The sequence below is a fragment of the Cnephaeus nilssonii genome, assembly GCF_951640355.1.
Source record: "Cnephaeus nilssonii genome assembly, chromosome: 11".
Taxonomy (NCBI): domain Eukaryota; kingdom Metazoa; phylum Chordata; class Mammalia; order Chiroptera; family Vespertilionidae; genus Cnephaeus; species Cnephaeus nilssonii.
In genome coordinates this window covers 86,030,818-86,047,050 of record NC_137082.1, presented here as the reverse complement: position 1 = coordinate 86,047,050, position 16,233 = coordinate 86,030,818, and the positions used below count along the sequence as shown (strand labels likewise).

Genomic DNA, 16,233 nt, shown 5'->3' with positions numbered 1-16,233 from the left:
AACACGTATACAGGGTGGGGGCAAAAGTAGAATTACAGTTGTTTGTATGGAAAATAACACAATAATTAATAAATAGCAATACAGGAATAAACTTTGTGTTTCTCCTACTCACAACTGTATAAAGAAGTCCTACTTTCTTTTTTATTATCAAAAAATTACCTTCAAGCTTCAAGAGAGTTCTTCTAGGTAAAGTATTCCTGAATTTGTTGAGCATGTCCATGTTCTATTACCTAATATCTTCATGGACATAAATTTGATGTCCCTTTTCACCCATCATTTTCTGAACTGAAAATTCCTCATCTGGTCTTACTATTTAATTCCTTTGATCGTTTCTGTTAACCTTTCAGGCTTCTCTGTTTTATAGCCTTATTGGAATGCACTGAATAGAACTATGTACAAAATATTATTAGTTCTGTTGAAAAATTTAACACAATTATATAATACCTTTTTTTCAATTTTATCATAGCTATCTCTGGCATTTGGTGAACCTTTGAACTGCCACTTTACATTGGACTTCCTTCAAGGGACAGTTGACATAGATTCCGATATTTTTCCGATATCATTCTGCTAGTAGTAGCAGAGAGAATAATTCATTTTATCAGGATAGCTTGAATTATATTTCCCCAGGTACATTACCTTATACTTTCCACAGATGAAATTTCTCCACTATTATTTTGCCTATTCACACAGCACTACAAAATGTTCTTGCAGGACCCGTCCATCTCACCCATCGGAACAGCATCTGAGTCATCTGCAAACTTACAGACCTGCATGCAGCCATAAAGGCCCACCTGCCTCCCCACACCCACATTCTTCCAGGCTATATAACTGGAGTCATGGTGAAGCACTTTTTACTCTACTTTTGGCTTAGTCCAACCTCATGTACTGATACTAATCCTGTGTACCAGATGGGGATTTTAAGAACTTGAGCAAGTGCTACAGGTGAGAAGATCAAGTCTACCTGAATGCTGTCTAGTCTTACTCTGACTCACTGCCCTGTTATCTACCTTGACTGTTTTTGCTTATGACCAATCCCCTCCCTATATTCCAACTTTAGCAACAGGTCCACATCTTTGTGCCTGGCCCGCTAACCTGACTTTTGTTTGTGTGGTTTGATTTTTGAACATGAATGTCTTGCTTTACTCTTGTGAATTTCCTGTTTCCTTGGCTAACTGCCAGAACTTTTTAATGCAGTTGGTTAAAAATCATTTTGAAGGCTTATTTAAATAGTTTCCTGGCCCCAACCCTAGAGATTCTGACCCAGTAGGCCAATGATTCTGCATTTGTAACAGGCTCACAAGTAATGCCCATGTTGCTGGCCTGGAGACCACACTTTGAGAATTACACAGCCTCCAGGATTTCCATCTGTTTGTCACTTGCTGAAAGCCATCCCTTGATGGTCCACCTTTCTGACCAGTTTATTTGTGTCGTCTTGATGAGATTTCCTACATCTACAGGCCCTATTCCCTCCTCTGACCACTGTGTGAGAAAGGCAAACCAATTCTACTTCTACTTCCTGAAATCATGATGATGATGATAATGAAGATGACAATTACAACAGTAGTAATGCCGATGAGCCTCAATTTCCTTACCTTTAAAAATGGAGATGAAAACAGACCTCCCTTACAGATGTTTTAGGTTAGTAAATAAGAAAGTACATAACTTGGCATGATTCCTGGAACGTAAATGAATGCTCAATACATGTGGGTTCTGCAAACATCAATAACGACGATGATGATGGCAATGTATCATTATTTGAACAGATTTGTTGATTGTTTGATTAGCTTCTGGGGATGTAATATTGAACAAAACAGATAAGAACTCAGCTTTGGTGGAGACAAAAACATTGAATGAGTACACAGATAATAACGAATAACACATTGTCATATGTACTACAAAGAAAACAATAAGTGGATGGTGGAATGGAGTCACTAGGAGAGGCTGATTTAGTCATAAAGGACAAAGACAAATCTCATAAGATATGGTGTATGCAATATGAACTAGGGAAAAATATCTACAGACACATATTTTGAGATTGGAACTTGTTTTGTTTGTTCAAGAAAAAGGCAGGAGGCCATTACTAGTGGAGCCTGATGAACAGAGGAAGGGTGATGAAGTTAGAAAAGTGAATGCAAGCTAAATCCTACAGTGGTTTATGCGGTAGGTTGCAGTAAGGAGTTCTTATGAACTCCTTAGTTTAGTGTAAAAAATAAAAAGGTTGTAGTTTCTAAGAAGGAATATCCTATATTCTGATTAACCTGTTAACAAGATCATCCTGGGTGAGATTGGGTTATAATAAGGTGAGACTGGAAGAAAGAGTTAGGAGGTTAGTTAGAGGCCTGCTCCAGGTAACAGATGAAATTAGTTGGATTCAGAGCGAAGTAATTCAGGATGGAGGGGAATGGGTAGATTGAAAATAATTCCGTAGGGCCCAGCCGGCATGGCTCAGTGGTTGAGCCTTGACCTATGGACTAAGAAAGAGGTCAAGGTTTGATTCCAGGTCAGGGCATATGCTTGGTTGAGGCTCAATCTCCAGTGCGGGGTGTGTAGTAGGCAGCAGATCATCATCATTGATTCTCTCATCATTGATGTTTCTATCTCTCTCTACCTCTCCCTTATCTCTGAAATCAATAAAAATATATTTAAAAAAATAATTCTGGAGGTTTAACTGTAATGGGTTTAATGTAAGGTATAAGAAAAAGGGGGCACAAAGCTGATGACTTGGTGTAATATATTGCAACTAATAGTGCAAAAATACTGAAGCCATATTCATTAAGCCAAGCTCTATTTACTTATTTTGACATTGTTCATATGCATTATATATATGAATGATAAATATTCCTTTCTATCTGAAGCTAACTTAATTGAGAGTATTTATTTTCTGGGTGATTTTCTTAATAACTTACATCATTAACATTTTTCATAATATTTGGTGAAGTATAAATAATGATAACACACTTCCCAAACTCCCTCAAGAAAACCTGTAATATTTTCAGCTCAAATTAGTTTTTAAATAATAATAGCTAATCGATAATGCTTCTTATGTACCAGACCTTGGTTCACACCCACGTCCCTAGACTATGAGGCCCACCCAAACCAGCACAACGTATTCATCTCCTCTCAGTAACGTTGCTCCAGTCCCCACTTCTACACTTTGGTTCAGTGATCCTATACGTTATGATAAATTTTGCTCCCTTGCTTAAGTTCTGCTATTCTTAGGGTCACCTCTAATATACGACTTTATCACAGTTCCTTTCTCCTTGGGTTTTCTTGAAATGTCAAAAGATGGCAAGAGCCCTCCCTCTGAGGATGCAATCTGAATGAGACTTGCTGTTCTGAGTCTGAGTACTTAAGGAGGATGCATGTTAATGTGCAGATAATAACAACGGTGATAACAAAGCCACTTGCTGGATATCTGCTCTACTCCAGGCACTGTCCTGGAGCTGCACTGAACATGCGTTATTCCTCTGAGTCTGCTCTTCATAACAAGCCTGCAGGTTAGCTGTCATTGGTCCATTGCACAGACAATGCTTAGAAATCCGAGATGTGTTCATGGCCATTTGCCAGTAACAACCTCCAGGGTAAACTGGGGTAAGTTGAAGGAGTAGAGAGAGAAGCAAGATGTGGAAGGGGGAAGTGAGGACATGATAGAAGATGAGAGTCACAAGCATATAAACGCTCCTGATTTTAGGGTGACGCTGATAAGCATGAAGTGTCCATAAAGAATCAAGCCTAAGAGAAGAAAACCAAGCAGTTTACCGTGGAAGTGAAAACTGAGAACGAACCTGCTTCTCTCTTTCCATGGAAGAGAGTGAAGGGGTGGTGAGGAGAACATTGATACCTTCTTCAGAGGCCAGATTTTCACTTATTATTATTTTATTACTGTTTTAAAAGTCAAAAAAGGGAAACGTTCCTCTTTTCAGGCTGCCTTCCTGCATATATCTACATAATGACCTGGTGAATCTTAATTTCAGAGGTATTTTGCAAGCTAAATTAACATGCCAATGGAGAAATACAATGTTACTGGCACAACCACCACTTCTATCTGATTAACCATCCTTTAAGAATCGCACACACTCTCTCACACACTCACACACCACAATCCCCCAGCTCATTTCAATTTTCTTTTGTTTTCATGCACTATAAATTGGTGATAAAGTGTTATTACTGAGCATTCAGCAGTTGGATTCATGAACTATTTTGTCAGTAAGAACATATGCAGGGGGAAATTGAATTATATGATTTAATCACGGGCTAATTATTTTCTTTGCTGGTCCTCTAAAGAAGCAGTGGATGCAAACTCACAAATATCACATTTATTTTTCTTAGCAGGAGGGAAGCACTGGGCTGTGATTAAAATGGAATCATGTTGCTTCTTGCAGAATGTGTAATGGGTCCGAACTGCAAGAATAAAACATCGACTACACCCATTAACTGTGGTAGAAATCCCATTTTTATTGGGTAGGCAGTTTCCATAGGAATTTATATAGTACATTGCAAATATGTATAAGCCAAATGGGTGAAGCTGTGCAGATAGTACCAGGAGATTCTCCACGTGAAGCACTGTTTCAGTCTCCAAACAGATCTGACGCTGGGTCAGAAGGAAAATAAGTTTTACCTCTTCCACCTGTGTAAGTGCCACAGCATTCCCCTAACATTATTAGCCTGTTTGAGATTCTAGAAAGTCCTGTAGTATGTACCTGTTTAACTTTGTTTGAGCCAGCATTTCCCAAATTGAAGGAACCACAGCAAATTTTTGTGTTGCTTGTCTTGTTTATTTATTATTTTCTGAATACCTCGTAATAAAAACAGTCTTGGGAATGTTGGTAAACAAAAAGGTTTATCCCAAAATATGTTTCACAAGGAATATCTACCAAACTATTTCTGTTAAAATTTAGCACATGATGTCATATCTTAATTGTAGTGCAATTAAAACTTCATGCATAGAAACAGCTTTTCTGCACCACCAGAATATTGATAAAATGAGTAAGAAGGCTTAAGTCTGAGCGTTGCGTACAAAGATTCTTTTGTCACAAGAAGGATGAAATAAATGACAACTTTTTTTCTCATACTAAAATTGAACATTCAGGATGAAAATTTAATTTTGAGAGAGAAAAATCTGAATTTTGTACATATTTCTTAAAAGCTTAATTCATGCCAACTAGTATGCAGGTTACTAAAGATGTGAAAATGACTCAGATACAACCCCTTCCCTTGAGAAACCGGTTTCATGTATATGTGATTACAACTGACCAAATGAATGTCTATGGAAACTGCCTAACCAATGTGTTAAGTGTTAATAGTAGAATTAACAAGAAATTATGGAAGCACGGGATAGGGAAAGGGTTACCACATGGGTGCACATAGTGTCAGATCTAATGATTAAAGAGCAGTGTGCATACACGACACAGTGTCAGCTTAAGAAAACAAAGCATGAAAACAAGTCTTTTTGAACTCAAACATTGTCACCCAGGTACAGGTAGCCAATGACCTCATGTTGTCTTCAGCAGTTCCTCCATATGACATGTCACTTAACCTGTTCCTAGGAAAGTGGTATTCCTCACCGCAAACACATATGCCCGTAAAAAGTCATTACAACTCAATAATAAACAGACAAATAACCCAAATAAAAATGAATAGACATTTCTTCAACAAAAATATACAAATAGCCAATAAACCCACGAGAGAGAATCAACATCATTAGTCATCTCAACCAAACGCACAATGAGATGCCACCTCTCATTCATTAGACTGAATATAATAAAGTTAGTTAATAACAAGTGTTGGTGATGATGTAGATAAATAGAAATACTCATACTCTACTCGTAACATGTAAAATGGTATTGTCGATATAGAAAACTGGTAGGTCCTCAAAAGATTAAACATAGTTACATGATTGATCAATTTCACTTCTAAGTATATATCCAAGATAAATGAAAATATAGGTCCACATAAAAACTTGTACACAAATGCTTATAAAGAATTAGTCACAATAGGCAAAAGGTGAAGACAATACTAATGTTCAACTAATGAGTGAATACATAAAACATAGTGTATTTATACAATGGAATATTATTTGGCCATAAGAAAGAATGAAATACCCCAAGGATGAACCTTGACAAAAGTATGCCAAGTTAAAGAGAAATAAGTCACAAAATGGAACATATTCCATTCACATGAAATACCCAGAATAGGCAATCAACAGAGAAAGAAAATAGATTGGTGTTTGTTTGGGGTGTTGGGTTAGGCAGGGGAAGAGGGAGAATAGGAGGATATGGGGGTGATAGCTAAAGGGTAGAGGGTTACGTTCTGAGGTGTGAAGCTGTCCTAAAATTGGCTGTGTTGAATAGAGTTGCACACATCTGTGATTATACTGAAAAACAGTAAATCATACACTTCAAATGCAAAATTGTACAGTATGCAAATCACAGTAAATGATATCTCAGTAAAGCTGTTTTTTCCCCAAAGATTCAGGCAACAAAATTACTGAATTTTCAGTACATATTTGTTGAATGAATGAATAAATGACTTAAAAATGTATAGATAGAAACTCCAAATGCTTTAACAGAGTTCACTATTTTAAGATATGTTTTCAGGTTGGTGTTTTTGCCCTTAGGGACACTACCATCAAGTGGTGGTAGGAGCCTTGCTTATATGGTATGAGTTCCAAGTTATGAGTATCAGTTATACTCTGATTATTTCCTGCTCATATATATGATGCTATACTGCAGATGAATCTATACCTTGCTATGTAAAAATAGTGAAATGACTATACCTTCATATATGAAATAATAAAACAAAAAAAAGCTTAAAATGTAAATAAGGAAATGTCACACTTTGCTCTCTAGTCCTTGAGAACTAGCAAGTACAACTGACACTATCACCTGCCAACGTTAATTAAAACACTCTGTCTAATTTAGTTTGGTCCTATCACAGATTCAAACTCTTCCTGGGATAATGCACAGTTCTGGTACCTGAGGACAACTTTGGCATGAAATGCCCTTTGCACCACTCTCAGCAGTTTCTCTCCTTCTATACCGCAGATGGTCCATTCACCTTGCTGGGATTGTGAGGGCTAATTAAAATCATGGCCTTAGATTGCCTTTTAATGCTCTGAGTTAGTACATAGTCTTTGCCTTTCCCTCTGGGGCCTCTACTTCCTTGTCTATCCAAGAAAGAAAAAATAAATTCATGACCATCTCAAGGATAAATGCAAAACACTGCTCAAACTGTCATCTCCAAGAGAACAGGGGAAAAAAGTAGAGCTCCACATAGTAGGACTTCAAATACATTAAACTGCATATAAAACATATGTATTCAACAGAATCTTCCAAACATTATTTTGGATAGAACTTCAGCATACTCTTATGAAAGCTATAATCCCAGATGAGGAATTTAACTATAATAAGAAAGCAACACAGGTGATAGGAAGAAGCAGCTCATAGATAATTTTGAATTTTTAAAAACTTAATTCTGCCTTAGGTTATGCACTTGTATCCTACATTTAGGTCATGGAAAAATTCTAAACTAATTTCAATAAGATCCATTTGGCAATTACCTCATAAAGGATAATCAATATAAGCTTACCTAAGGCACTACTTTTATGAATATGATCATTAAATGTGATGGGTGAGGGGGTCATGATAATAAAGGCCAATTACAGATAGACATGAAATTTAAGGACTGCTGTTAAGTCAGAAGCAGTGATGTTGTAAATTCAGGAGAGCTCCATTCAAATGAAGAGTTGACATTATAATAGAGGGATAAATATGATCTTAATTAATATGTTTTATGATAGCTATTTTCCATTTCTGACTACAAATGAGCCTAACACCCAGCATAGGTGATCCCCCAACAAGTTTATAAAGGAGGCCATTGAACACCTTGATGGGAAGTGGATGTTCCACTTTCTCTCCAAACAAATGGCTGGGTCAATTCCCTACTTGGTCAATTACACATGCTCAGAAGTTAGCAACTAATATCACATAGATTTCAGTAAAAATAAAATTATTAAAACTAAAACATATATAAAAATAAAAAATACAAAATCACATCAGTGTTTAATTATCATGCTTTCTTTCATTACTAGACACATCTGAGAGTTGATGGGGCATGAATATTTACTTCAATAAGCTTGTTGTAGTAAATTAAATTTATCTAAGAACTGATTAAGAAAAGAAAGAAACACAATTTCCTAATAGCTAATGACATATTTACTATTAAATTGGGACATATTTAAGATGATAGGATCTAAAATGTGAGAAGTACCTATTACTCAAAAATTACTAAATAGAGGGTGATATTGAAGAAAAGCTAAGACAGGGGAACATTAAATTTATAATCTTATAACTATACAGAACCTCATTTATAAACCAATAATTTTTGATTCATTGCTATTTTAAGAAGGACATTATTTTTTTACACTGCCAGGAATTTAAGATTGTCAGTACTAATGATATGTAATAAATATTACTGAAATGCTTCTCCATTGTAGCTCATGTCTATAAAACCAATGAAGAATCTTTTTTAAAAATATACTTTTATTGATTTCAGGTAAGAAGGTAGAGAGAGAGAGAGACATAGAAACATCAATGATGAGAATCATTGATCAGCTGCCTCCTGCACCCCCCCCCCCCGCCTACTGGAGATTGAACCCGCAAACCGGGCATGTGCCCTTGACTGGTATCAAACCCGGGACCCGTGTTCACTCAGTAGGCCAATGTGCTATCCATTGAGCAAAACCAGCTAGGGCTCAAAAATAAATAGTTTTTAACAATATAATGCATAGAACACATACTCTTTCTGTGGTTACATTAGTCTGCTTGAGCTCCCATAGGAAACTCCCTGGTTCTGGGTGTCTCAGACAACATAACCTTATTGTTTCAAGTCCTGCAGGGAGGGCGGATAAGATCATGGTTCCCGCAGGGTTGGTTTCTGGTGAGACAGCTCTCCTGGGCTTGCAGACCGTGTCCTCTCTGTGTCCTCACCTGCCCTGCTTTCTGTGTGCGTGTGCTGAGAGATAGAGTGCTATGATGCCTCTTCCTCTTCTTATGAAGAAACCATTTCTATTGGATCAGTGCCCCACTCTTACGACTTTTAGCCTTAATTACCCCCTTAAAGGCCCTAACTCCAAAGACAGTCAAATTGGTGATTAGGGCTTCAACGTGTCAATTTGGAGAGAAACAATTCAGTCTATGAAAAAAAACCATGAGTTTCAATGAAGAGCTTGTAAAATACTTTGATAGAAAGTTAGATACCTTAGGCATAATGTACATACAATGATATTTCTTAAGTTTAAATCTCAGATGAGCCAGAGAACAAACCAAGGATTTGAGTGGTCAAGATGAACAAGCCATGATTGGCATCTGTTTTTAAGTTTCTTATCATCTAGTTGGGAAGAAAGCATGAATAGCAGGCTGCAGAAGCACAGAGGAAAGTAAGAAATACAAAATGTTTCACAAATATGGATGTCCTACATGTGCCACAAACTGCTGCTGTTGTCTCTGTTTCTAGATTGCTGCCAAAGAAAAATCAGTGTATCATGAGGACATCATTATATGATATCTCCATGATCATGAGAATCATGGGAGGATCACTTGTTTTGTACATTTTATAGATGAGGAAAGCCTGGGGCAAAGAGAGGGCATGAGGTGTTTTAATAGGTGGCAGTTCATTTTGTTTGTTTCTGCTTAATCTTTGCAACTACGCTTTAGGCTTCTGCTGAGGGCTGGAAGAGCATCTTATGGTTCTTTATTTCCCGGGGCCCCCAAAGCTGTGCCTGCTCTTCTGAAATACTTCTCTCCCAATTCTGGCACCCAAGCAGTCAGCAAATCCTATGAAGAAATAATTATCACTCTCTATAAGAGAAAAAGAGGATTACAGAGATAACTAGCCACGATGAAACTGCTAGTAAGGCACTACTCAAAAACTTTCTTGTGTCTTTCCATTGCCTTAAGATAAAAATCTAGCCCAGGCAGTGGGGCTCAATGGTTGAGCATGGACCTATGAACCAGGAAGTCAAGGTTCAATTCCTGGTTAGGGCACATGCCCGGTTGTGGGCTCGATTCCCAGTAGGGGACATGCATTGATGTTCCTATCTCTCTCTCCCTTTCTCTCTGAAATCAATAAAGATATATTTTTAAAAAGATAAAAATCTAACCACATTAGCGACTCATTCAGGATCTATGCCGCTTTTCAGCCACCATTAGAAACTCTTCCTACCCACAATCTTCAGTCACATCAATCACTTCCCCTCCCCACCTCTTGCTTATCTTCAAACCTTTGCCCAATTATTCTTCCTGCTGGAAAGTTCTCCCCTGCTCCTCCAACCAAACCCCAACTCCCATTCTCTCATCTTTGTTGAACTCTTTATCCAGGGCCCCTGGACTCCTTCGTTCCCCAACCGTTCTTTGGGTTTTGTACTAATGCCCACTTCCTGTCCTTGTTCCTAATGAAGCCTGGATCTGTGTCATATGTGCCTTTCTGTGTCCAAAGAGTACTTAGAAGAGCACATAGAAGCACTCAACTCATTGGTTGGTTGCTGCTTTACTACTAATGCTGAGGTTCAGTTGTATATCTGGGATTGGAACTGTAATTGGTTAATTCACTACATATTCAGCCATCTTTTTTATTATTCAAAAGCATTTTCAAAATAAAGTGAGTTACTAACGTGGAGTTTTCCATCCCACTACAATAAAAAATGATAGTTTTTAACAGTTTAAACTTCTCCCATGTATCTTAATATGCTGTCTTCTTAACTCCCTTTTAAGATAATGTTCCTAAAACTTTCTGAATAGCTTGGTCTATTATAGTTACATTTGCAGAATCTGTACATTAATGATGGGTTGAGATAATGATATGCATTTAAGAGAGGATGGGAATCAATTTTGAAGATACATTTTCTTAAAAATAGAAAATATACTAGTATGTGAATTGTGTATATAAATGTAGATAACATGTATTATTCTACAGACACTACCATCAGGCTTAAAGAACATACCTGTCTAAGGTGGACATGCTCAGGTCAATGGAGAGAGGCCTCCTAAACACAGGCACTCAGAGAGGGTGACCCATGGGAGCCTCCTTCTTAAGGGGAAGTTCCTGCAGGAGGAACACCTTCCCCAAACCTTGCAAAGGTGTTTACTTGGGAGAAGTAACCACCATGTGACATGATATGGGCCCCTCACACTGTGGAGCATATGGGGAACTCTTAGATGTGGCTTCAAGTCTTTAATTATGTTCAAAGGTCTGACCCATCAGACTTATTTGTCTCCTACTAACCAGTTTGTGCCAATTACAGCCAACATTTTTCTAGAAAGTTGATGAAGAAAATCATCGAGGAAACCTACACACAAAGGTAAACTTTTTTCTTTAATTTTTTATTTTTATTGATTTCAGAGAGGAAGGGGGAGGGAGAGAGAGAAACATCAATGATGAGAATCATTGAGATGAGAGAGAATCATTGATCTGCTGCCTCCCGAATGCCCCCTACTGGGGGTGGAGCCCACAACCCGGGCATTGCCCCTGACCAGAATCCAACCCGGGACCCTTTAGTTCACAGGCCAATGCTCTATTTACTAGGCCAAACCAGCTAGAGCCAAAGGTAAACTTTTAATAGTATATTGAATAAATTGCTGTGGACCTCTTTCAAATAAATTCCAGAATCCTTTTTGAAAAGTTCAAAAATGTTTTCATTTTCTCATGGATGTCAGACCTAATGGCTTCTACTGAAAAGTGAACTTTCCACCTACCTTCTTGTGTGTGTGTGTGTTTATGAAGAGTGCACATGAATTATCCAAGGTTGGGCACTTTATTGGTTAAAGATCAAATACGTTTTTAACGCATGCATGTATGCATCGATTCAGACAAGGAATAAATCTAGACCTAAGGCAGTGGCAAATCTTGCTGTGCGTATGGACGTTTGCATGATGATGGAGGTGAGTAGATATAGGGAAAAATGAATATATTTTCAGAAATGGTGATTATAATTCTTCAGTCAGAAAGTTGGACATTTTGCAAATAAAAATGGACAGACTACTGCTCTGTAGCTCATTATGGCAGTAGTGATTCAAATGAAACAGTAGCTAGAACCATATCAGAGAGCCTGGCATCCTCTCTGCATCCTCTCCAGGACCCCTCCTATCTCCCCCCACCTCTCCCCTGGCTTTATGCTCTGTCTTTTATGAGAATAGATATTATCAACTCCTCATATCTCCACTGATTCCAAGTTTACATTATGAAAAAATCTTTGTCATAAGGCATTAGAGCAACTGATTGTATACATTTGTGGTAATACTAAAATCCCATTTAAGCCAGACTTCAAACCTTTGTTAGCCTTCCCAGAACCTATGTGGTGCATGTACTCAAAACTTGTTCACCAATAACATACTGATGGCTATTCCAATAGGTCAGAATCATTAACATAAATGGTTATTTTCATGTTATTTTTCATCTTCCACTTAAAAGAGTATTAAATTCTATTTTCCAAATAAATTCAGCCCTGCAAGATGAACTTTATATCAGAATAGTCAAAGAATATATCAAAAAAATCATTATATTGATACTTACTTTAAAGCCTGAGTAGAACAGTTAAAACAGCATTATAACCACCTCCTGAATTAAATTATGCCTTCTACAATAGTTATAAATTATACGAGGGCTGTAGGGAAATCTTTAAAATGTATACCCAGTTATTAGAAAGATTCAACACCCCCCCAAAAAACCCACAAAGGGTTTTTTTTAAAAATTAGTACTAAGGTGATCCATTTAGAACAAAAATGTAAGTCTAAAGCCCACAAAGCCAGCAGCCATTAAAAAAAAAAAGACTTCGTACCATATATAAAATATAAACTTTTTTTAAATTAAAAAAATGACAAAAATACACACATGGGGCATACACAACATAGTTACTATTCTTCCTATAGAAAGAGCTCCTACAAATCAACCAAATGAAGATGACTATTTCCATAAAAGTAAAAAGGTGAAAAAATGACATTAAAACTATAAAAAGAAACCTGAATTTAATAGTGATAAAAATTAGAAAAAGAAGACTTAATTTTATAAAATTGTTAAATAAGCAAATATTGGGGGCTAGGAAAGAATGTACTCATGATGACAGACAAATTCTTTTTTTAAATATACTTTTATAAATTTCAGAGAAGAAGGGAGAGGGAGAGAGAGATAGAAACATCAATGATGAGAGAGAATCATTGATTGGCTGCCTTCTGCACACCCCACAATGGGGATTGAGTCTGCCACCAGGCATGTGCCCTGACCAGGAATCAAACCGTGATCTCTTGGTTCATAGGTTGATGCCCGGGCGACGGGCAAATTCTTGCACTGCTGGTGAGAGTATAACTGTTTCTGCTATACTTTTCTTTAAGTTATAAGCAAATAAATAACAAAGATATATTTATAAAGACGATCATATCAGTGTTTGGTTTTGTTAAGTTAAACTTGGAAACAAGATAATTCTCAACAATAAAGAACTGAAAGACACACACATGCACAGGAACACACAGAGGAATGTACATGAATGTCAATATACATGCAGATATTTACGTCTGTACAGATATTTCTGTGCTAATTCGGTAGTCTCAGAAATCAGAATTTATATATTTGTCTTAGATACCAATGAAGTATTACATATTTAAATACTGTGCATTTATTTGATATATAATTTGACTTCATGCATTTGCAATTAGAGATTTACCTATGATCACTATGAATTATATTGCATCCGATAACTGTATTTGCCTTATGATCTGTAATACACATTACAAGATAATTTCTATGGTAGCCATTCTATGATACTGTACTTTGATGTTACAAATGTAAAGGTTTTTGCTTCACCAAAAACTTCCATCTATAATAATAAAAGCATAATATGCTAATTAGACCAGAAGACCTCCGGTTGAATCTGGGGCTGTGATGGCTGAGCCCCTTGCACGAATTTCGTGCACCAGCCTCTGGTATAAGAATAAATGAAATTGTTGTCATTTTAAAGACAGATGATATTAAGTTAGAATAACATTACCTCCAAAGCCAAAGAATTAAAGTCCTTTGCCTATTCTTAGTTTAATATTTATGGTTTGATCAAGGAACAAACAAGTCCATTGCCTCACCCATCATATGCATTATTACCCTCAATACAGATTAAAACATTTTAAAAATAAACGTGAAAACCACAAAGCAGAATGGATAGCATAATGATATTATGATATGGGCCAGCTGATATAATCAGTGCTCCGAATCTTTTCAGTTTTACTGAATAAATTTCCAAGAGCCTATGATTTTTCCTGGGCTCTTTAAAAGGTAAGAAGATTTATTCCAGAGCAAAACTAATCCAAAGACTGGTAGACAATTTTTTGTTGCTACATGAAAAATCAATTGAAATTCAAATGTTAAGGTACTTTCTCCAAACTACATAATTCAAAGAAACTGGCCTAAAAACAATCTGGAGCAGATGATAAAATATGCATCCCATTGGAGTACCAACCACACATAAGAATGATTAATTTGCAATGATAGCTGGTGACCCTTCCTCTCGGGATAATTTGAACCCATCTGTGGTCCTTAAATTTCTTTAAATTAGATTCTTGCCATGCAAGTTTTCTTGAGATGTATTTGATTTTAATGATTCACTTTCAAGATAACATCTACAGTCCCTCCATCTTAACAAAGCAATTTTAGCAACACATCTGAACTCACTCTCAGATACCCTGTCATCTCAAATGACAACTGACTTTTCTATTGAGGTTCATATTTGTCATGCAATTTATCTCATTCACTTCATTTATTTTCCCCAGATAATATATTTTGGAATATCACATTTGTTTCTTTAACACATTTGTTAAATAATAATTTTTGGTAGTTTTCAGTTGTATCACTGAAATAAATAGACTAAAGTGTGATGAATCTGGATTTTAATCAATGAACAAGTAGTCAAACACTGCATTTAACCCCGATGCAATTAATCAAAGCAGAGCAAGGCTACAAGTGGAGTATTAAGATGGCAATTTTCCACTAAAAAACATAGGAAGCAATTCGGCAATAAGCAGTTGAAGCGTCATGGTGATATATTTTGAAGGATACCATGTAAACTTATTTCAAGCCATTAACTCACCCAAGACTGTAAGCTCTGCAGAAGCACTGATATTCTCATTTTTATATGTGACAACGCAGGTGTACGTTCCACTGTCATCATCTGTCACGTTGGAGATAAGCAAGTTGCTTCCACCCAATAGTGAATACTTTTTGGACCTGTAATACATAAGCATATGACATTAGAGCGTAAACTAACATACCCATCTATCAACAAGGTACTCAAAGGTTTAAATGAACTCCATGAAAATTCAAATTATAAAACTGAAAAATTCTGTATCAGAGGGGCTTGATGGTATGGCAGTTATTAGTGAGAAATTCCTTCAAGGTAAACCACTCCCATTGGAAGGCTGTATGCAGTGATTGAAGAACTGAAGTAGATTCCACTTGGCACTAATGTTAGTGCTGCGAAGAATGTATAGATAATCTGGGCCAGTTCTTTCATTTTGAATTTGAAAGCTGCAAGGTCCAGAGAAGTTGTTCCCCACAGCGGAGGTCAATGTCCTGTGGCCTGCATCTTACTTAGTAACCTTTGTACAAGGCCCTTTCACACTGCGCCAGCAATGCCTGCCTATGCTCAGGGAACACATTGTGACACTCTGCAGATGGGAAGGGTTTCCGTATGCTTTTATATTCTCAGAAGTATTGTGATAACATACCATTTATTAAAACTAGAAGCACAGTGCATGAATCCATGCACCGATGGGGTCCAGGCCAGCCCACCCCAATTGGGGGGGGGGGCGGTGCCGATTGAAGGTGGGGCTGGCTGGGGGGAGGGGCTGCAGGTGGTTGGCCAGTCGGCCCCACCCCCTGGATAAACTCCTGGTGGAACTCCTGGTTGAGGGGACAATTTGCATATTAGCCTTCTATTATATAGGATTTAAGGTAAATGATGTTTAGAGATTAACTTATTGTCTCTGCACCTATCGCACCATAGAAAATAAATGTGTTGAAAAGGAGCACGCCAAACCTCAAAATCAATGAAATTAATTTCTTAAGTGAAACCCATTCAATCAAAATGTTTCAGACTAGTGTTCCATTCTATTTAAGAGCTTACTTTCTAACTATGCCTTAATATTAATGTCCAGTGATTCAAAGCCAGCCAAGTCCTCTTCCTGCCTTACCTGAAAT

General features: G+C 37.1%; 1 protein-coding gene across 1 annotated transcript in view; it reads right to left on the bottom strand.

Moving 5' to 3' along the window:
- The window catches only part of DCC (DCC netrin 1 receptor), a gene marked incomplete at both ends in the record, with an annotated part of 938,651 nt that overhangs the window by 434,143 nt on the left and 488,275 nt on the right, over positions 1–16,233 (bottom strand). Inside the window, one exon of the mRNA XM_079784846.1 lies at positions 15,125–15,261. Within this exon, the coding sequence (XP_079640972.1) occupies positions 15,125–15,261 (137 nt within the window). The remainder of the gene's footprint in view (positions 1–15,124; positions 15,262–16,233) is intronic.